The following is a 22,044-nucleotide window of genomic DNA, read 5'->3' as shown; positions in this document are numbered from 1 at the left end:
TACAGAGGAGGGAGTTCGTCCTTGTGACAGCAACCTGGCGACAGAGCTGGGATCAGCAGCAGCTGCCCAGTAGAGGTGACATGTCCCCAAAGGACTGTGTCCCTGGCACCCAGAGGTCCCTGCCCCTGATGTCCAGCATGCTGGTGGAGGAGGGGAAGCAGGGCAGATGAGTTGGTTGGGAGGCGTGTGAGAAGGCAGGCAAGGGCTGGGGATGGGGATCTTTCATGGCATGTTAAAGAACCTCGTCATTTCCTGAAGGGGCAGGGATATTCCACGGGCCTTCACCTGGGCGTATGGCAGTCCCAGCCGTATCACTCTGGTAGTGATGTTGAACACAAAACTGAGTTTTCATTTCAAAATCAGTGAAACATACTTGCTGCTTGTCTCTCCGTGTTGCCTGCTGCTGGTGGCTTTGTGGCTGCTGTCCCCATTCTATCTCAGTGGTTACATTTATTTCCTTTTGCTTTATCAATGACTCCTTGAATCCTACCCAGCTTCTCTTGAATCTACTCAGTCTTTCCTTCCCATCTGTCTTATCACGTTGTTTCATTTTTAAAATATTGAAACTAAAACATCACTACTATCTTCACAGCCTGCCATTCGAATGCCTCTAAAGTTTAAAAGAAAATGAAGTGTTATTCTTTTTTTCTTTGAACTAGCATGCTTTGTGCATGTTTATGGGGTACAGCATGATATTTCAGGACATGTATTCAATGAGTAATGATCAAATCAAGGTAATAAGCATTTCCATCCCATCCCTTGGGACACTTCTCATTTCTTTGTGTTAGGAAACTTAAACTCCTCTCTTCTGATTCATGTGAGACCTGTTGGTGTCCCAGAATGCGGAGGATCCAGGTAGTGGCAAACATGTTAACACATACGTGGGGTAGCTGGAGGGTATAAAAGTCTCAGTCACCCCGAGTCACAGGGCGGTACTGGTTACACAACACTGGTGCTTCCAGGAAGGAGTGACCATAGGGCAGCGTGTCAAATCTGTGGAAAGCTGCCACAAGGGGTCCACCTGATAGAAGCATAGCTGAAAACTGTGTTGTATTTCCAGTTATTTTAGAGTTCTGTTGTTTCAGCATCTACTTTTTCTTTGTGAATTTTCTTGCAGACACTGCATTCTGGTTTGATCAATCTTTCTATTTTGGGTTTTACTACCAAATGGCTTTCATTACTGAAATTTTTTATAACTTTAACATCTGTTGTACAAGTTCCCCTCATCATCTTTATTCAAAACTTTTTGGCTTTTCTTGTATATTTAATTGCATGGAGAAGCACGAAACTCATCTTGTGAATCTTCTTTCCCCTTCCGGAAAAAAAAATCTTGTGAATTTTATTGTTATGATGTTAACTTTCTAGAATTACTTAGAAGTTGGTTTCTTACTATCTAGAGAAAGTGGCTTAAATTCTATTTATTCCAATATATATGGTTCCCAGTAAAATTTTATATTTGTTTTCATATGTGTCTGGGAGATGTTTTATTAATTTATTTCCAACCACTTATGATTGTGAGATATTTTTCCTATTATGTTTTTTAATGAGTATTTTTGATACATATGATGGGTATTAAAGTTTTGCTTATTTATCTTGGACCAAAACTCCTTCCTGAATTGTTTCTCTTTTTTTTTTAAAAATTCACATCATGGAAGTTTCCTCCTACTCCTTATTTATTAAACTCTTTTCTTCTTTGCTTTCTCTTTCTTTTCTAATCAGAAAGTGATGTTGAATGTGGCCAGAAAACTTTCTAGCAACTATTGAAATCATATTTTCCTTTTGATCTAGGATTATGATGTATTATTCAAATGATGAACTATATAAATGTCCTCAGTATACAGTCACTCTTCTAGCCCATGTATTTCTGGATTTTATTTATGCCAAGGCTGTCTAAATTCTAAATGTCTGTTATCTGTTAGTGACATTACCAGTCTCAGTGAATTTTTTCTTTTTTTCTCTCTCTCTCTGTCTCTCCCTTCCTCTCTCTCCCCTCTTTCCTCCCTCTCTTTCTTCTTTTCCTCCCCCATCCCTGTCTTTTCTTTTCTCCTCTTCCTTTCCCTCCCCTCTCCTCCCCTTCTCTTCCCTCCTTTCCTCCCCACCCCCATCTCTCTCTCTGTTTCTTTCCCTGGGGACTGAACCTGGTTTTTGCACTGACTGCATCTCCAGCTTTTAAATTTTTTTTATTTGAGGCATGGTCTAGGAGGGTCTTGAACTGGGGTGCTCCTGCCTTACTCCCCGAGGGCTGGGATTACAGGCATGGGCCCCTTGTCTGGCTCAGTCTCAGTGAATTTCTGATATTCGGTGCCTCCAAGGAGACTTCTGTTCCTCCTTCTGTCCTGCTCAGGTGGCTCCAGGGGGCCACTTCAGCTGTCCCTGCACCTGTCCAGCCAGCTGAGGAGTTGCTAGGAACAGGACTCTAGGGCACAAGATTCCACTGGAGATGTAGCACTGTAGGGAAAGTTGCAGTTTCTTTGCAATGGGAAGATGCAGATAGTCTGTGATTGGTGGTGAGACTTTACAGTCAAAGGCACATTGCCGTGAATCCCCCTCAAAGTCCTCCGCCTCACTTTGAACATGCTCCTCCCATTGCTCTTGCTGCTTTCTGTAGCAGTTCTGGAACGTCTCTTTCACGAGTGTCTTTAGTTGTGCTGTCAGGGCTGCCTCAGTGTCCTGAATCAAGCCAGAATGGTGACCTTTCATGCTCATTTTACTTTGGGGAAGAACCAGAAGTCACATGGTTCCAGCTGTCATGAATAAGGTGGATGAAGACACGTGTGACATTTTCATTTAGCAGAAAGTGCTGTAAACTGTAAAATGTTTGAGAGTGACTAGAATGCTGGAATAAGTGTTTTGTCACGAGGGGGAGGGTTTTGAGAGAGGATAATGGCAAAATGTCTTTTACTGTAGTAATTTTTAAAATCTGAGCATTCACCATGCTTTTGGATCATTCTTTGGATGCAGAACAGTTCTAGCTGTTGATGCCTGGTGCTCAGTAGTTTACCTATGCCCCAGGGACGTGGATCCAGGTTTTCACCACTTATCTGTGAAAAGATACTGATCCTGGGACCCACCTTTGCCCCTGAGGTGCAGAGGAAGCTGTCCTTCCAACAGGACAGTCCTTGGAGGCTCCTGGGTTGTCCTGAGGAGCACATGAAATAATGACATTCGAGGTAGAGCTCTTGGAAAGGGAGAAGGCTACAGGAGCAAAGTCCTATTCCCAGGGCCTGGCCTCTGAGGTCAAGGACCGCAGAGCTGCTCTGGGAGGGCCAGCTGGGCTCTTGGCGTTGGCTGGATGAGTCAAAGGAAACAACGCACTGTGATCTTGCACCCGTCTGGACCTCTCTGTTTTTCTAAGCCGTGGTTAGCTTGAGGACTTTACATAAACAGTGAGAGGTTGGATTTGGGCCCAGATTGCAGTTTGCCAACTCCTGTTCTAGATGATCTAGAAGATGCAAGGTGCAGCAATTAAACCAAGGCACATTCTTCCTCTGTGGGCCCCTTCTGGCCTTTGTTTTAGTCTGAGCTCTTGAGGAGCGGGGACACCATCTTCCAAGGAAGGCTCTTCCCCTGCTGTAAGCATCATAAGGACTAAGAACTTCTTCTGGATAAAACCTCTGAAAACAATATTGGATGCAATCAGGTGGATGCAGTTGCTCTTGTGTGTGGGTGCTTGAGTTTGGGCCACTGACGACTATCCATTTTAGACAGAAGATGCATAAAATCTGCATGCTTTGAGAGTTGATGGTTAGGATGGTGATAGCTGCCCTGGAACAAAGCAGCAAACAGTGGTTTCTGGCAAGTTCTTCTTGAATCTAGGGTTTTTATGCTGATCCACCACTGTAGCCACCAGAGCCAGCTGGGGACCAGACCAGGAGAACAGTGATGCTTGGTATTAGCTCCCCAGCAAGCTGACCTACATTTGGAAGAAATGTCAGGCTAAATGTTAGGTTCAATTTGCTCTTTTATAACGCAGCTTAGTTCTGTGTGCTTTTCACCTAGAAAGGTCTACCAGGAAGGCCTGATGTGAAGATCAGCCATATATAGCACATGTTCAATAAACATGAATTCCTTCCCTTTGAAGGCTCCACCCTATTTAGGAGCACTTGCTGCGAATTGTAAAATGCTTTGTGGTTATCAAAAATGCTAATTCTTGCTAATTTTCTAGTTCAAATCCTTTTGAAGTAGAGCAGAGCTGTTAAAATATTTCATGTTTTACTTTGCTGAAGTGATAGACTTTGGGCTGAATTGTTGGGCTTGAATGTTAGCTTATTGCTTCTCTAATTGGGGAACTCAGAGCATTTAGTTACCATTGCTGCCCCTCCATTTTCTCTGTTAATTGTAGATAACAATAGGACTGATAAAGTTATTTGATGAGTAAGTCAATTAATATAGGTAGACTATTTAGAATAGTACCAGACACATGATATTATCTATTTTGTAGTTTTGTTCTAATTTGTAACTGGAAAATCCTTGATATAATTGGTTTGGGGATAGAACATAAAAAAGACCTTTCTCTCATCACAGGTAATTTATAATCTTAGTGTAATTCTTGGAGAATACAGTGAAAGGAAACTAAGGAGCACCCAAGATGTTATGCTAGAAACTGCCACCATGGGTAACTGGGTGAGCTCTGGTTTACATAGTGAGTTGTGTTGTAAGGACAAAGCTGAGCCTGATTACTTTCACTTGAAATTTAATATTTTCCCAAAGTACAAAATTATTCAAAAAAGTGTTTCTTCATAGTGTATGTTTGTAATACAAACTAGCGACATTAGTTTTAGGGGAATTGGTACATGCATAAAATTTATCTTAATCCACATATTCCTTATCTGCCTTCTCTTAATCCCCTACCCCATCTTCAAGAGTCTGGCTTCTAGTGCCCATTATTTATGTATTTGTATTGTAGGTTTCTCATGTCAGAGAAACCACGTGCTATTTAACTTTTCTGTGTCTGACTTACTTTGCCAAGCATAATGGATTCAAGTTGTATCCATTTTCCTGCATATGACATGATTTCATTCTTCTTTATGGCTTAGTAGTATTCCATTGTGTATATACACCACATTTTCTCTGTCCATTCAACTGCTGATGGGCGTCGAATTATTCCCAGAGCATAACTATTGAGAATTGTGCTGTGATAAATATGAGTATGCATGTATTACTATAGTATAATGTCTTCAGTTGTTTCAGGAATATACCCAGGAGAGGTATAACTGGGTCAAATGGAATTTCTATTCTTTGTTTTTTGAGGAATTTCCATATTGGTTTCTCTACTGGTTGTACTAGTTTGCATTCTCACCAACAACGTAGGAGGGATCCTTTCCCCCACATCCTCTCCAGCAATCATTGCTTTTAAGCATAATTTTTAATGGGTACAAGGTGAAATCACATTGACTAAGCACAGCTTGTGATGTACTGGTGTTGAACCTTTGGGCTGTGCTCTTCTTTTGGGGTAGGGATGAAAGCTGCTGTCCCACTGAGAGCCATGGCTGATAGCCATGCGTATGTATCCACTTACAACTGTTTCCAGTATCTCCCTATCCTTAGGTTAAATTCCCAAACATGCAGTCACTGGGTTAGCTGGGAATGTAGCTCAGTGATGCAGCACCTGCCTGGCAAGCACAAGGTCCTGAGTTCAATTCCCAGTGCTAAAAAAAAGCTCAACCAGAAGTCACTGGATTAAAAGACTGAACATTTTAAAGGCTATTGTTAAATACTAACAAACTATTTTTCCTAATTCTTCACAATAGAACGTGTATGAGGGAGCAAATTATTCCTAAGAAAGTCAATAGTCTGGGCCTCTTTGTAACACACAGAATAACAAACAAATGAAAAAAGAGAATCCTTGAAAGATTTCAGAATACAAGTAATTTTAGAAGTCATTGAACTTTTTTGTGTGTGATTAGAAACACAGCAAAACAGAACAAGAGCCAGTCGCTTGAGGACCAGCATGACTTGCAGGGGGCCTGGTGCCACCTGGTGTGGGCATGGGCTGTCCTGTTCTGTCTGGATTTGAGCTGGTACCAGAATAGCTTGACATCAGTGTGCCTGTATTTGGCAATGAAGCGGTGGTTGCATGCATATCTCTAAGACTTGGCTTCTGCTTTCTCCTGCCAGCTACACAGTGGGGACTGTCCAGGAGAACAATGACCAGGTCTGGAAGTTCCAGAGGTACTTCCTGGTGCAGGAGTACTGCAGCCGCCTCAACATCCCGTTCCCCTTTGTGGTCTTCGCTTACTTCTACATGGTGGTGAAGAAGTTCTTCAAATGTTGCTGCAAGGAGAAAAACACAGAACCTTCTGTCTGCTGTGAGTGGTCTCCCCAGCGACACTGGGTTCAGAAGTAGCAGATGATTTGTGGGACAGATGTGAGGTCCTTATTGTAACAGGAAAGAATTACTAACAGTCGTTCACTGCATACATCTGTATGTCTCTGGAGATCAGGCATCAGGCCAGAAAGTAAACAAAGAAAATAAAGGAAGATAAAGATCTATTGGATAGACTTATTTTGGGAGAATAACTTTCACAAACATAATAATAACATAAACAGTGTGGTGAACTAGCAGAAGTAATGGGCTAGTGTCAGATTGTGACTTCAAATGTTCAATATGGCAGTGTAGTGCTATATTTTAGGGTAGTGTGCCCTAAACCATATCTTCATTTCTAACCTAGGTGGCCACCAAAAGCCAGTGAAAAGGCTCTCATTAAATGTCTAAGTAGGAGGATGAAAGTCAGAAAGGAAAATTACTGAGTCCTTAGAAATCCCAAAAGCAAGAGCCTAGCAACCTCATTTCCCATAGTCTTCTTTGGGAAGGGTTTTTTAAATGATCTTCTCTCACCCCCCCCCCCCAATTACTGTAGATCTGAAGTTAAAGACAGTGTAAGTGAAGGATGGATAGAAATTGTACATAGGGAAGTAAAGGAAAGTATGAAAAGGAAACCATGTCTTCCATGAGCAGATAAAAAGACACTATCATAGAAGCAGTTAGATTGCAGGAGGCATCCGTTCCCTCACAAATGCGTTCAGCTCTCGGCAGGCAGCCATGCAGAAGGTACATGGCCTGGGCTCCCAAGGTGTGGTCAGTTGGTGGCAACCAGCCCCGAGATGGAGCAGAGAGCATCCTGGGGAACTGTGACACAGGGGGTCGGGGACCTGGGGAGCGCCGGCTGCCACGTGTCCACTGTGCAGCAACTGGGCATTGTGGATTCAGTGCCAAACGGGACAGAAGCCACCTGTGCCCTCAACCCGGGACCATAAGCTGAGGGGTGAAGAGTGGAAACTTAAAAGCCTTATTGAGAAACGTGGGAGTCACTAATTTCAGAGCATACACAAGGTGCCGGGAGAACGGCCGGGAGGACACAAACCCTCGACTACAGCGAATCAAGGGAGACTTCCTAGAAGAAGGGACTCAGGGGATGAATTGGCTTTGACCAGACCAAGAGGCTGGGGCTAGCACGGGGGTCAGGATGTGAGCAGTGGTTAGAGGGAGCAGTGAGTGGAGAGAGGTAAAATGAAAGGAGAGAGGAGTCCCAGGACTCAGGGCTGAGGGGCGCTCATGGAAGACCTGGGCAAGTCCCATAGCCAGAGCCACACAGGCCCCCAGCCCCTGCCCCGCCCCCGTGCCCCACTGTGTCATCTCGAATATCTGAAGGAAGAGAACGTGGAGACAAGAGGCGCGTGGAGACAGTGGAAGGAACAGTGACGAGAACCGTGACGCGTGTGTCCCAGTGCCTCTTGGGTGACTGGACTTGCTTCCTCGAAATCAAAGGGGCAGAGAAGCTCCCAGGGCCTGTTTGGAAGGATCCTTAGATTGCTTGGTAAGGCTGTGCCCCTCAACTCCTGATGCTCATTCTTGTGACTTGGAGGAGAGCAGTTATCGTAGGGTGCCAGGGAAGGGGAGGATTTTGAGAGATTTCCTCCCACTGGAGTCTTTGTTAAAAGGAGAGAACATGGGAGTTGAGAGCAGCTTCGGACACGGAGAAATCTTCTGTTTTCCACATTCAGCTTTGCCAGGGTAAGCTAGTCTCTCTCCTTAGTCTGTGCCTCTTCCTGCTATTCTCAGGGGGCGCTTCTTCCAACGGCTGCTGGATGTGGTGGTGTTTTCTGGTCATGACTCATGACTACTCTGGTCATTCCTACCCCACTCCTAGTACCACAAGTATTTTGCTGAGTGAGAAAGTGAAAATACAGATCTTACTAACTTAGAAATGGTAATTGGTGGCAATTAAGAAAAAGATCAACTTGCCAAGAACCATCATTCTTTGTGAGGTTCTTTATATAGAAACGGAGGCAAGATGCCCATAAGTCAGACCTTAAATATTGGTCCCGACCTACTTCTGAGCCCTCCCTGGAACTCTAACCTCCTACCAACTGGCAATGTAAATGTGCCAACAACTCCCAGCTCCTGTCACAGTTTAAGCAATCATCATAGTCAACTCTCTTGACAGCATTATTTCAAGACATTGCGTGTCACTTTTGCGATGTCAGTAACTATCACACATATGTAATTGCCTCTCTTGAAGAAAGTGTTTTGATTTGGATAAGTTGCTGTCTTACTCACTATCATTCTCCCTTGGAAGACAAAATGAACCATTTCTAACTAAAGGAATGAAAAACATCTTTATATCAGGGATGAAGATTGGAAGTTCAGACCTGGAACTTCAGTATACTCAAAGACTGTATCCAAATATCTGAGGCATTTAATGACATTTCCCAGGATCTGTCTTGAAATCATGTTAGGGATGAGTGTCTCTAGGACCTGAGAGAGGACTGAAGGGACCAATACATGGGTGAGGAAGGCTTACTGAGTTTGCTATAAATGGGCCCAGAGAAAAAAACACGGATAAAAGTTTCAGCGAGAAAGATTTTTGACACAGTGTACAGAAAAAAGAATGCCTAACAATTAGAGCCATCTGGAAATGAAATGAATGGCCCCTAAGGTGGTGAATTGCCCATTGGTACCGAGGCCTAGTTGGGCACTGGTGACAGAGGGGCTGTATGGGATTCTACTTCACTCAGCCCAGGGTCGGTGGAATCAGGAAACTCAGTGTGGAAGAAAGACAAATCATGCTTCCAAATTTGGGATAAGGTTCAGCTGATTGGATGAAACGCACCACCTTTTCCCCAAGCGCACTTAATGGTCAAGCCTGATATGAGCATAAAATGGACACAGATCCTCCCAGTGTGGCCAGCAAATGGAAAGGAGCTTCGGCTCGAGGAAGCGGATGGCCAGTTCGGAAGTAACTGGTGTGAATCTGGACCTGCCTGTGCGGTGAGTCCCTGGGGCAGTTGTAGACACCGTGTGAACTCTGGTTCTTCCTCTTGGAGCAGTTCTTCTTCTCAGGAAGGAGCAAAGAGGGAGAGACGGGGGGAGCTCCCAGAAGGCCAGGGTCCCTCTCTGCCCATGATGGCACAGTGATGACTGGAGAGAGTCAGAGCCCGGCTTTCTGATGAGATGCCTCTCGTGCCTGGTCACTCCCTGCCCGTCCACTGCTTCTCGGAGTCTCGGTTCCAGAAGCCGCTGCACTTTCATCGCCAAGGCCTCGATCTGGTGGTTCATTTCCTAAACGTGCTCTGCATTTGCCTCCATACCATGGGGAGGTCGAGAGTTTAATTTACTTTGAAATTGCCTGTCTTTGGAGGGCAGTGCAAGCTTTTTCAAATAACTTTCAGAAGAGCAGAATCCAGATTTTCACTTATTTGGGGATATCTTCAAGTTATAAAAAGGATGCTACCCAGTAATTGCATTTTTATAAAATATATATATTTTTTGTTCTTCAAAGAGCAATCTATATTCATTATACAACATTTGAAAGATACAGAAATGTACAAATAAAGATCACGGGCACATGTAACCAACAAAGAAGAGATAAATACTGTCAGCATTCTGGCATTGTTTTCCTATTACTGTTGTGGAGATGTGCAGTAACTGGATTACTCTATGCATGCATACTCATAACTCCATTTGTCCATTTAACAGATAGTATATGATGAACATTTTCAATATCCACGAATAAACCTATTACACTATAATAGATATATCTATATTCTAAGGGTCTGGTCTACGGCTATTCTAATTTTTAACTGTGGAATCATCTAGTCAATGGTTGAACCATAATTAACAAATCCCTTGTTTTAAACATGTAGGTTGTTTTGACTCTTAATAGCATAGGATAGGATGTGTCCTTTCTGAGCCTCTCCTTCATTTTTCTTTGAGTTATTTCTAGAGGAGAACTTTCTAGATAAAGAGTGTGCACAGTTTGTGTATTGCCTGTCCCCTTCCTTGCCTGTCCCCGTTCCCAAAGCTGTAACCGTCTGCAGACTTTTGCCATCCTATGGGCAGCCTGTGTCTCCACATCCTCCCCAACACAGAGCGCAGGCATTATTTTAGAGCCTGCTAATTTTCCAGGGTGAGAAGTGAAAATGCTCTGTCTTCATTTTAGCTTGCATTCCTCAGCCTGTGACAGAGCTTGGCCAGTGTCTCTCGGTCCTTTGTCATTCTTGTTCTCTTACCAGCTGTGCTAGGGGGCTTCAGTCTCTTCTGTGTTGAGTTTTACATTCTCCTCTTGGGCTTGCACATATGTTTTAGTTTAAAGAAAAGACATTGAGAACACGTTTTTTAAAACCGTGGTTAAGAACTATTTTATAAACTGAATTACCATCATTTAAAGATAAATACATATAGCTGGGTATGGTAACACATGCCTATAATCCCAGCTACTTGGGAGGCTGAGGCAGGAGGATTACAAGTTCGAGTCTGGCCTGGGAAATTTAGCAAGACTTTGTCTCCAAAAAAGTGTAGGGGGTGGGGGTGTGGTTATAACTCAGTCCTATAGTGCCCCTGGCTTCAATCTTAAGTACCCCTCCCTGAAAAAAAACTTGCTTATATGGGATTTGTGTAAATCAAAACATTTACATATTGATTTTTTGACGCTCAATTAATTCTTTATAAATACAGGAAGATATTGCAATTCCTAAACTCTAACATGAGAATGAATACATTTAAATGGTAAGTTAAAAGTAAAAGCCACCTAAGTCTGTTCCAAGTGGGCCGCCTGCGCAAACATACGTGCTTTCTTTGCTCGTGGACTCATGAGGCGGTTTGATGTCCGCTGCGTTCGTGCCTGAAGTGGGTGAAGTGACGATCAGTTCTTTTGCTTGCCTGCCATCTGGCATGGTAAGAAACTGAACTACGACTGGAGCATGGCGCAGGCCAGCTTTATACTCTGGCCGGGCTTAGGTGGAAGAGAAAGACTAGGGGTGAGAATTTTCTTTCAGATCCACGCTCAGACTGTGTGTGTGATAAGGACAGGAACAATATCTCCAGCTTATTTTCCTCTTTTCTAAAGCTCTTGCTGCCTTTTTAGGGTGCCTGCTGGGAAGCCATTGGCAATTATCTAACTGAACGGTTCAGCATTTTTATGCCGTCAGAGTAGAACAGGAGCATGCGCACATCAAAAGTGAGAACCAAAGTCATCAGTGGGATGATTTTCTAAGTCACAAAACACAGACAAGATTTGACTTGATCCTGTTTGGAATAAAGACTGTGCTTATTGCATAGGAGGAGCTCTGATTCTTCACTGTTACCCAGAAAGCCATGAATAGCCTGTCACCCTGTGCCGTCACTGATAAGTAAGAGTAGTGAGGTCAGCCAGGGCAGAACCCAAGTTCTCTAGTTCCAAGGTCTCACAAAACGCCCAGCGGGTGTTGATTTAGGAAGCAAGAAGCAAATGAAACAATGCGAATGTCTTTCTTTTCTCATTATCCAAGGTTTCCGAAATGAGGACAATGAGACTTTGGCGTGGGAAGGTGTCATGAAGGAAAATTACCTTGTCAAGATCAACACGAAATCCAACGACCACTCAGAAGAGTATGTCAGTTGCTTATTCCTGCTTTGCAAATCCCCCTTCCTAGATGGAAGCTGGCAGCATGTAGACGCTTATTTGTGCACGTTCTGTAAAGAGCATTTGCAAGAGGCAGCAGCAGTGCCAGTAGACATCACCCAGGCCACTGAGGATGACACACAGGGTTTGCCAACCTTCCAAGAAGGAAAAGCCACCCTTGCTATCCTGATTGTCCCTCAGAGTCCTGGGGAGAAAGAGGTAGTTAGAGCCAGCAGCGAAAGACCACAGAATCAGGTAACAAGAGCCAGCACTGGAGAGATGGCTTCCAGGAAGCTCCACAGGTCACGCGCAGATGGCTTTATCTTGAGGGGCCGCACACCTGTTTATCTCTTTGATGCCAAACTACAGAGATCAGAAGATGGAAGCACTTTGACTGGTCTGTCATAAGCTCTCCCTGTAATCTTGAGCATCATTTTTGAATCACATGGAGCTGTTCTAAATGCCCATGTGATTCATAAACATGGTCACTGAGCATCTTATGGAAGTGGCTGTTTCAGCTAAGTCTCCCGGTGGTCTACAAGCAATGGATTATAAAGTTTATGAAAGCTTGCCTGTCCCATTGTGGAGCTTAGCAGTCTTCACAGACAGCTGTTAGTCTTCCTGGGGATTCAAAATACACCTCAAATTGTGCTCTAGCAAAGGGTGAGTAAGTATAAGCCCAAGGAATCCCTTTGTTAGGTTCCGCATGCTACTGAAAGTGATGCCAGATGCTTTCTCTTGGAGCAGTGATGTGGATGCCTTGTGTTCTGGACTCAAGCTGTTGGGAGGGAGAGGGACCTTACAAGTGGTCTTTCCCCACCTGTCAGAGGCAGCATGTATCTGCTATCCTTCTCACTGGGCAAGAAGGGCATTCTGCTTTGTTTGTGTATTACCAAAAAAACTGAAAAGGTGAATGCAGCTTGCCCTTGATTGATGGGCCCTTGAAAGCTGGCCCTTTCACTGAAAATGAAAATGACCTGTATTCTGCCCCTTAGAAGACTAGAATGTGGCCAAGGAGCCCTATCTCAGCCTCTCTCTCTCTTTCTCTCTCTCTCTCTCTCATTTCTTTGCAGAATGAGGCATCGGTTTAGACAACTGGATACCAAGGTATGGCTCTATTTATAGTTTGGGAACTTAAAAAATATCTCTAATGTTTTTGAGCTTTCAATTAGAAGGGAATAGTGACAGACAGAAAGCAAAAGAAGTTAATTGTTTAAAAAAACTGAAGGGACTCTTTCCCATATGCAGCCATATTCTCACTCATTGTGAGCTGGGGCTGGAGCAGAATGGCTGCCTATGCTTGCAGCCACTTGGAAGCGCCACACCCATTTTCTTTAAATCATCTCTGGCTCTGTGTAACCAGGGCTCCCATCTTTGTCTCTCTGCTGTGAAGGCGGGCGAAGATGTTTGCAATTACAGGGAATCACCAGAGAGCTCAGAAGAGCTGTGTGCAAACCTGCGAGCCACTAGATGAACCTTTGATGCCAGTCTGATTTGGTAGCTACTTAATTTAGAGAGTGTTTCACACGCACAGCACACCTGTAGCCAGAAATGATGATCGGGTTCAGCAGAGATTACAATTGATTTGTACAAACCAGCTGCCTCCCAGGCTCTGAAGAGCAGGTGATATTTGCTGTTTTATCACCGTATTCTGAGAATGGCATCCTGCCTGGAGACGTTCACATACTGTGTGTTGTGCTGTTTGACGGCTAGACAGGATCCCGTGGATGCTCCTGTATTGGAAGACACAGGGAGACAGGGGCCGTTCTGTGCAGGAACCCAAGTGCCTCTGTATGGAGCTGGATTTTATGTCCATGCAAGAGGAGGCTCTGGAGAGATTCAGAACCCCGGAGAGGCATATCGGGGTTCTCTGGGAAGAGAGCCCTCCGAGTGGTCAGAGTGGCAGATTGAAGGGGCTTAAGCAATCTGGGTAAAGGGGACGTTAAGCCTAGGGAGGTGGTGGGGTGTTGCACTAATAAGGAAAACACCCTGCTTTAGTGTGTTTTGCTGTTTTGTCTTTACTTCTGGTTTATTTGGCGGGAGCTGATGGAAAGCCAACTTAGGGATTAGGCTAAAGCTCCCTCAAACCACGCCTTGGTCCTGTCCCCACGGGAGACAGGCAGAGAATGACAGAGGAGGGCACCACGGTGGGTGCAGGGAGAAAGGAACATGGCAGGAGCCAGAGCCTCCTGAGAAATTCACTGGGCCTGGCGTTAGGAAAATTGGGCAAGCGGACAACCTGGACGAGCTAACCAGATTCCCAGGGGCTATGTGGTTTGTGGACCTAGATCTTTCAGCACTAGCATCTGGGGTAGCCAGCACTGTTAGCAGGGATGGCAGACCTGGGTGCTGGGGTCGTGAAGGTGGCCTAGGGAGTCACCAAGAACTGAGATAGTACTTGAAGGCTGTTCCCACGTCCCTACAAGCCAGCGGTCTCCAGAGAGCTGGAGAAACCCCCACAGGCTGCCCTGTTTGCAGGGCCGGGGAGCTCAGCCCCATCTAGGTTCCCCCAGTGCCACGTACACCACACATTGTGTGGGTTTTGGCAGAATCGGGGCAGATGGCAGGGGAACCTCAGCTGCACAGCATGGTGCCCGCTGTGTCACCCAAGCTGTCCCCTGCTTCTCTTCCCTCGTGTGCTCCCCTGGCCCTCCCTCTTTGTATCCTCGCCTGTGACTTCTTACCGCCCCTCTGAGCAATAAAACATTATCTCCTTTACACTCACAGAATTTCAGCCACGATCTTTGGATCTTTTGTTTCTTGAGCAAGCTTTGGGGATTTTGTTTCTTTTACATTAACAGCATTTTTACAAAAAGCCTATCGAGCTATCAGTGCCGTAGCCAGTGTACTTATATATTACTGAAGGTGTATAATTTGATGTTTTGATCCGCACATAAATTGCAAAATTATTATCACTATCCAGCCTAGCTAATCAGCATATCTGTCACCTTTACATAATTGCTATTTGTGTGACGTGTGTGTGGAGAGACTTAAAGACCTGTACTCAGTCTGGGGATTTAGCTCAGTGGTAGAGTGATTGCCTAATGGAAAGGCCTGAGTACAATCCTCAGCAACAAGAAGAGACCTACTCATCAGCAAAATTCAGGCGTACAGAGTAGTGTTGGCATTGCAGCCCCCGTATTATACAGTAGCTCTCAAAACTTACTCATCTCCCATAAGAGACTTTGTGCCTATGGACCATCTTCCCACTTCACCATCCTCTGACCCCTTCTTTTTAAAAAGGCTGAATAGTTTCCCGTGATATATATATTCGTTTTATCCATAGATCTGTTGATTGACACCTCGGGTGTTTCTGTATTTTGGCTGTTCTTGTGAATAACGCCAGGTTGACTGCACAAGTGCCGGTGTCTCTTCCTGATCCTGACTTCAGTTCTTTGGATCCATACCTAGGTGTGCTGGTAGCTGGATTATACAGTACTTCTCTTTTCAGGCTTCGAGGAACTTACGTCCTGTTTTCCATAACAGCTATGCCAAATTACATTCCCATTACATCTGTAGGTTGGCTTTGCTCATCTTTGAATGTTTGGTAGAATTCATGCATGAAACCACCTACATAGACTAGCTATTGCTAGAAGGATTTTTTAAAATACCGATTCTTTCTCTGTTTGCTGTGGGTTTGTGCAGGCTGTGTATTTCTTCTTGATTCAGTCTTGGGGGGTTGCATATATTTTGTGATAAGTTTGGGCTCCAGCGAAGTTGGTGTTGATGCTATGCCTGTCATGGGGTACTTATTGCACCTGGCGGGTGACTTAATGTATGGCTGTCTGACCTGTGACTAGAGAGCCCCTCGTGTGGGAAACTCGTTTATCCTGGAAGATGACCTTGTAGTTCTTGTTTAACCATGGCTCTTCTGCTAATCCTGTGTTCTTCTTGGCATGCAGAAAAAGCTCAGCCTGGGGTAGCCGCTGCTCCTTCAAATTGAAGGTGAAAATCCAATACACAACCATCTTAGGAAATAAGTTTTTTTCCTTAGCCTTGCTAAGTTTGTCAATTTTATCTTTTTACAAAACCAACTCTTAGCTTTGTTGACTTTTATTGTTTATCTATTCCTTCATTTATTCTACTCTTTTAGTTTTATGTTCTACTTTAGACTGTTTATTAAAGCCATTTTACTATTAATAAAATCCTCTGTGTGGGATAAAGACTGTCTCCATCTCATTATACCAGAAAAACAAAGTTGTTCATAACTGACCTTAAGTCTGTAAGTAGGGATCTTGTGTCTTATTTATTTAGGCAGTCACTAGGTCATTAGGCCCTGTGTTTTTAAGTTAAAGGAAGAGGTTGTTACTGGAAATAAGCCCAATTTAAACACAGATTTTTGCCTTGGCTGAGTGGTGGAAAGCAACCTCACAGAAATTACATTATATCTGTGAGCTTTTATCAAGTGTGCAATATGGTGTGTGATTTAAGATGAGTTTATGCATCTTGTGTAACAAATTCTTGAAACATGCATATGTAAGGATAATTTCATTGTACCTTGTACTTAAATTATGTTTTAGGGTTTGTACTATTTGTGTGTGTGTATTTGTGGGGCAAGATTGTTCATTTGCAAAAAAGTTGGTTTACTGACATTATATATTGTTTTATCAGTATTATAATTTTACAAGACAAATTTTTATTAATATCCCATAGCTTTGTTATTGTGCCTTTACAAATAACATTGTTATTTTTATGTACTACTCTATGTGTCATTGCAACCTGGCATTTCTATGGGGAAAGCACTAGTGATTTACATTTAAGTTAAGCTGATATTAATTGGTTTACTAATTTGCTTACTAATTGCTAATGATATGATTTGAGACATTAAGTAATAATCAGAGCTTGAAATATCACATGCCACTCTGTCCTAACCCAGATGTGCCATGTTTGCTATTTAATACACGTCTTCTCCTTGGAAAACCAATAGAGCAATCTTTTAAAAATTGGACATTGGAAATTGTGGTCTTAAAACCAGTTCCGTTCTTTTTTTCTTTCCAAGCTTAATGATCTGAAGTGTCTCCTGAAGGAGATTGCTGCTAAAATCAAATAAAATGACATGAACTGTCATGAAAAGAAAATCTAATTATAGCAAGGTAAGTGGTTCTGATGTCTTTTTTTTTTTTTTTTGCTCTAAAAATTCACACGCTTTAAGTCTGCCTACCTTCCTTCTTTTCCTGCTTTCTTTCTCTCTTTGCTTTCTGAACTCAGGCCCTTCCCCTGATCTATACCTTTAGCCATTTTTTATTTTTGGTTTAGAGACAGGGTCTCTCTAAATCACTAAGTTCCCCAGGCTGGACTTGAATTTATGATACTTTGGCCTTAAGGCTGTTTTGAAATTATGATAATTTTCTTACTCATGTTATTTTCAGGTTTGAAAATAGTGCATTGTGCCCCAAAAAATTTAAATAATTCATGGATGTAGAGGTGATCATGGGGAAGCTCCTCTTCCCGCTTCCTTCCCCACTGCCTGCCAGAGGGTGTGAGTAGCCTTTCGGGCCTGAATAAAGCATTTGCAACCGACACAACCATTATGCCATAAATGGAAACAAGGTCATGCTGTTCTAAGGCTCGGTATTTCTTTATCCTGAACACTCCATCATGGGATTCTTTATTGATCAGTGTGTAAAATGCATGCCTTAGTCTCATTTTCTTATGTTTATTGCTATGAGACAAACACCTATATGATGATCACCTTTTTACAAACCAAAACTGCTTCAGTGACACATTTGAAAGCTTCAGCAATAGCTCACTTGCACAGTGAAAATGTAATTCAGTTAACTGGCAGAGTTGAGCTCAGGGCTTTGCTCCAGGATCTGACCATTGGCTTTAATTTGCTTCCCCTTTACTTGTCTGAAACCTGACACCAAATGTGGAAGATGCTGCTAGCGATTTGAGGAGTTAGGAACAAACAGCAACAAGCATTCTGGTCGACTAGACATTGCTGGGAAAGTACGTTGCAAAGGATGCAAACACAGGGAGAATGTCTTCCTCCCACCCTTTCTTCCTCCTCCCTCCCTTCCCTCTTTCCATTCTTACCCAGTGCAGCTGAGAACCCAGAGCCTGCTGGCCCCTGGGCTGATCACTGCTTGAGCATTAAGCACGTGAATGTCAGGCTCTTCCTTCATGGAGTGATTGTGCTACAGGGAAATCACTGTGCTTCAGTTCCTTTCACTCTGCGGTCACTCAGCTCCCTTCCTGGAGGGGTGACAGTCACAGATCGTATCTAAAAGTCCTCTGCTACGGAGGGTTTTGTCAGAGCAAGACTGATGCACATCTGATACAAACTGAAAGCCAAGCACAGCTTCCTGACGTGCTCAAGCAGAGAAGCCCAGCATATTCAGGGAGGACCTATTCCAGCGGTGACACAGTGGTGCTTAATGAAGACAACAGCAAACTTTATAATAAGTTATAATTTGGATTTTGAAACACTCGTCATTTTGCCTAGCTTATGAGACAAAAGCTAGGAAAAATAACCAGGAACAGATAAAATAATTAAAAATAATTTTAAAAACCTAAAGGTGATGAAAGAGTTGTAATAATTAGAAAAGATTAAATTCAGACATGCACCTCTACCTCTCGAGCCCTCCGATCTTCTCATCTCTTGTTCTTTTTCAAATATGTTGACTTCAGTAAAATGGGCAAATGGGCTGATTTCCTTCCTACACATCTCCCTTTGCTTAACCTTTGACCTTCATTAATATATTGAGAGTTAATTAATTGGTGAACAAAAATGGCTGGAGAGAAGGACATTACCTCTCTTCCAGTGCGTGTGGTGTATATGTGTACATGCCTCTGTTCAAAAACACAATAACAAAAGGACCACCTAAGAAAACTCTCATCCCATGCCTTCTTAAGCAGTGACATCTTTAGAAAAAAGAATTTGGCAAGTTCAATTTTTGTGCATGTTTTACTTCCAGATACAAGATCTTTTTCATATATTCTTTGTTTCTCCTATCTTTAAGAAGTTCCTGAACATTCAACTTTGTAATCAACTGGCAACATGCTGCTTAAACACTCTTCCAGGAGCTCCTGACGCTTCTTTCTTTAGAGAAGTGAGGGCAATCATCTTTCCTTAGGGGCAGGTCCAGTGTAGGGGACCTGGTGCATGTGGAAGGAGGGAGGGAGCTGGCCCCGGGGACAGGTCTTGTCCAACTCTTCCAACTCCATCCCTGAGGCTGCTTTTGATCCCATTGCTTGGGATGAGACAAACAGACCATTGTGTTATTTCTTTCTCTCTCCCACACCGAGGGTGAAAAGAAGTGAGAATCCAGGGTGAGCTGAGCCACTTGTTTTCTCTTCGTGCTTGAGGAGGACCACTGTGCCTGACGTCCTTGTAGGTTTTCCTCCCTGTACAACAATCCCTCAGTTCTTAAATTAGCTGTACTTAGAGTCTCAACGTGAAAGAATCGGAACGTGTCCCTGTAGGAGTCATCATGCAACTGCACTTTGATAGATTATTCCACTTTTTACCTTTATTAACGACTCATTTTTATTTCTGCAAAAGCCACAGAGCAAATAAAGTGCTGAGAGGCCTTCTGAGTCTGCACCTCAGTTGAATGAACTCAGCCTGGGTCACTGAACTTCTCTCACATGATTCACACTGGCAAACTGGCCAGAACACGCATCTTTCCAAGAAAAGCATTCTCAGAGCCTCTTCTGTACCAAAAGAAAATCTGTTGATGTTTGGAGGTATACTTGGAACTATTCCCAGTATACTTTCAGTTTAGTTTGAAGCAAACCACGCCCTGCCTAAGGATGCAAGTGTGAAATCTCTTCCTAACAGTGTTCTGTCCTTTCTTCTGCAGGTGATGTCAGCTGTCTGAATCAAAACGTTTAAGCAAGGCTGAAGAACAATTTTGCTATCGACCACTGAAGGAGAATTTTTCAGCTTCCTGGGTGCACTGTGGATGGCTTTTGGTTTCCCTCAGTGCGCCCACATCTGAGAACAAAGTGTGTGACTGATTTCACACTTGCAAGGGTTAGAAAGGAAGAGCATTCCCACCACTTGCTTCCGTGGAGGAGGCACCTGTGACCATCTGTGGCTGGTGCTCCGTTCTGGTGTTGGAGTGTTTAAGTCTTTCTCTCATCCTCCTTCTCCCTTAGTTATCTTATTTTAACATGTGCATCAACAGAGCATTTTATTTTTACAAAAAAGACCCTAGTCTTGCTTTTACTCTGGCATTATTTTGCTCATTCCTAGTTGATTCTCTATTTTTTCCTTTTGTGTTATATGGCTATAATACATTGATATATGTGAAAAAAACTTCCAAATCAGGTCAGATTTTAGAACATGCTAGGGCGCAGGGAACCTGCTCTTTTGGAGAGGCCATTTCCTTTCTCATCTTGCTTCTCACCTATAGAGGGAGAGTCTTGGGCAGTGACTTCCCCTGTGGGTCTCCCCAGGAGGGCTATGGAAGGGACCACCCTGCTCCAACAATGTGGAAGTCACCAAGACAGAACCTTGAGAGGCACCTGATGGTTTTTTTTTTCTTATTATTTTTCCCATTAAAAAGAACACATAGATATTGTAGACAATTAGGCTTCACAGAGATGTAGAAAGGACAGAAACAGCCCTCCCTTCCTGAAGCAGTTGCTCCACACATCTCTGGGTATTTTCCAACTCTAGATTTTCTAGTTTTATTTCCCTTGAACATTTTTACATAGTATCATCGTCCTGCACACACATTTTTTTGTAAGACTTTTCATTTAATATTTTATGAAAGATGTTTTGTTTATATACATGGTATTCTTAAACTGTATACTAACAATTTCATCATATTCAGCCTCTCATAATTTCCATAATGTTGGTCATTGGAAGGCTGTTTCCATTTGGCCCTTGGGATGAGTATCTTTGTGCATGAGCTTTTTTCTGCATTTGGGTAAAGTTCCCAAGTCTAGATTCTAAGGACTCTCCATTGGTCATCAAACCACTTATAAGGCTTTTTCATAAATGTATAGCAAATAGGGATTGTTAAGTTGAACATAAGATATGAGAGACACGAAGCTACAAATATTAAAATGAAATACTGTATCTAATCCTTAACTTAAGAAGAAACATATATACTTATTTGAATATTGTGTTGATATGGAATTGGAGAGCTGTCTTACCGAGCACTCCACCCCAGCCTTTGGAAGTGGTGTTATCTGAGCTCGGAGAGACAAGCGTGGTGTGCCCACAGCATTTTAACTAGTTTCCCAGCTCTGAGTAGACTGTAAACAGTGGATGAAGAAAGGAGTTTTAGAAGGAAGCTATTAAATGAATATCTCGTTAGAAAAACTACAAAAGCACTACCAAAAATTCTATTTTCATTTTTTCTTGGGCAGTAGTTGAAAGGCCCATTCAGATGCTTCATGACATTTGCAGGGAGTGAACACAAATAAAAGATTATTTTTTTACTTAACCCCAATAATGGCTTAAAAGGGACGCTTACTCAATGCGACCCGTCAGTTCATAGTTTCAGATGCTGAATGATGGGACAAAATTTACATGACAAAGAAATGGTCCACGAATGGAGAGCTCAAGATTTTCTGTTTGTGAGAGAAAATGTCACTTCCATTTTACCATGGCAACTAAGATACCTGCTATTTCTGAATCCACCAGGAAGAAGGTCATGTCTGCTCCACACAGATTAGAAAAAAAAATATGGCAGGAAAAAAAAATATATGCTGGTCCCTAAGACTGTACCAAGAGAGGAACAGTCTCAACCTCTCCCCTCAGTTCAAGTGGGAAATATGAATGGAATCAATGAATTATATTTAAAACTGTCCCTAGAAGACAATAGTCACATAATCTATTTACTGATCTTCCTTTTATGAATTTGCTTGTGTATTCCTGTTTCCACTGATGGTGTTTCTATCAGCTTGATAGATAGGCCTATGTGTACCCCAGGATCAGTGGCAGAAGAGGTTCTCCTGTTGACCCGAGAGTCTTGAACATTTCTTCAGAATTCACTTGTATGAGGTAGGGAACTTGTCAGAGTTTCTGCTCCTGCTTCTCTGTCAGATGTTTCTGCATGGTTACTCCCTGGGATTTCTGTTACGCTAAATCACGACTTCCAGTGTAGCTCATGGAAATGGCTCGTGTACTGACTGTTCCTCTAATCAAGGTGCTACATCTGTTTGTGTGTGTTGAGTGTGGCCTGTGTCCCTCTGCACAACCACT

General features: G+C 43.1%; 1 protein-coding gene across 1 annotated transcript in view; it reads left to right on the top strand.

Moving 5' to 3' along the window:
- Positions 1–20,554, top strand: part of Trpm8 (transient receptor potential cation channel, subfamily M, member 8) — a 79,728-nt gene extending 59,174 nt beyond the window's left edge. The window contains exons 21-25 of the mRNA XM_005395332.2: positions 6,118–6,308; positions 11,770–11,869; positions 12,956–12,989; positions 16,882–16,975; positions 19,688–20,554. Coding sequence (XP_005395389.1) covers positions 6,118–6,308; positions 11,770–11,869; positions 12,956–12,989; positions 16,882–16,932 — 376 coding nt within the window. The 3' untranslated portion in view covers positions 16,933–16,975; positions 19,688–20,554. The remainder of the gene's footprint in view (positions 1–6,117; positions 6,309–11,769; positions 11,870–12,955; positions 12,990–16,881; positions 16,976–19,687) is intronic.
- The last annotated feature ends 1,490 nt before the right edge of the window (positions 20,555–22,044 follow it).

Source organism: Chinchilla lanigera, unplaced genomic scaffold, assembly GCF_000276665.1.
Source record: "Chinchilla lanigera isolate Chin_1 unplaced genomic scaffold, ChiLan1.0 scaffold00052, whole genome shotgun sequence".
NCBI lineage: Eukaryota > Metazoa > Chordata > Mammalia > Rodentia > Chinchillidae > Chinchilla > Chinchilla lanigera.
Note: the sequence above shows the minus strand (reverse complement) of the source record. Positions and strands in the feature narration are given on the sequence as shown.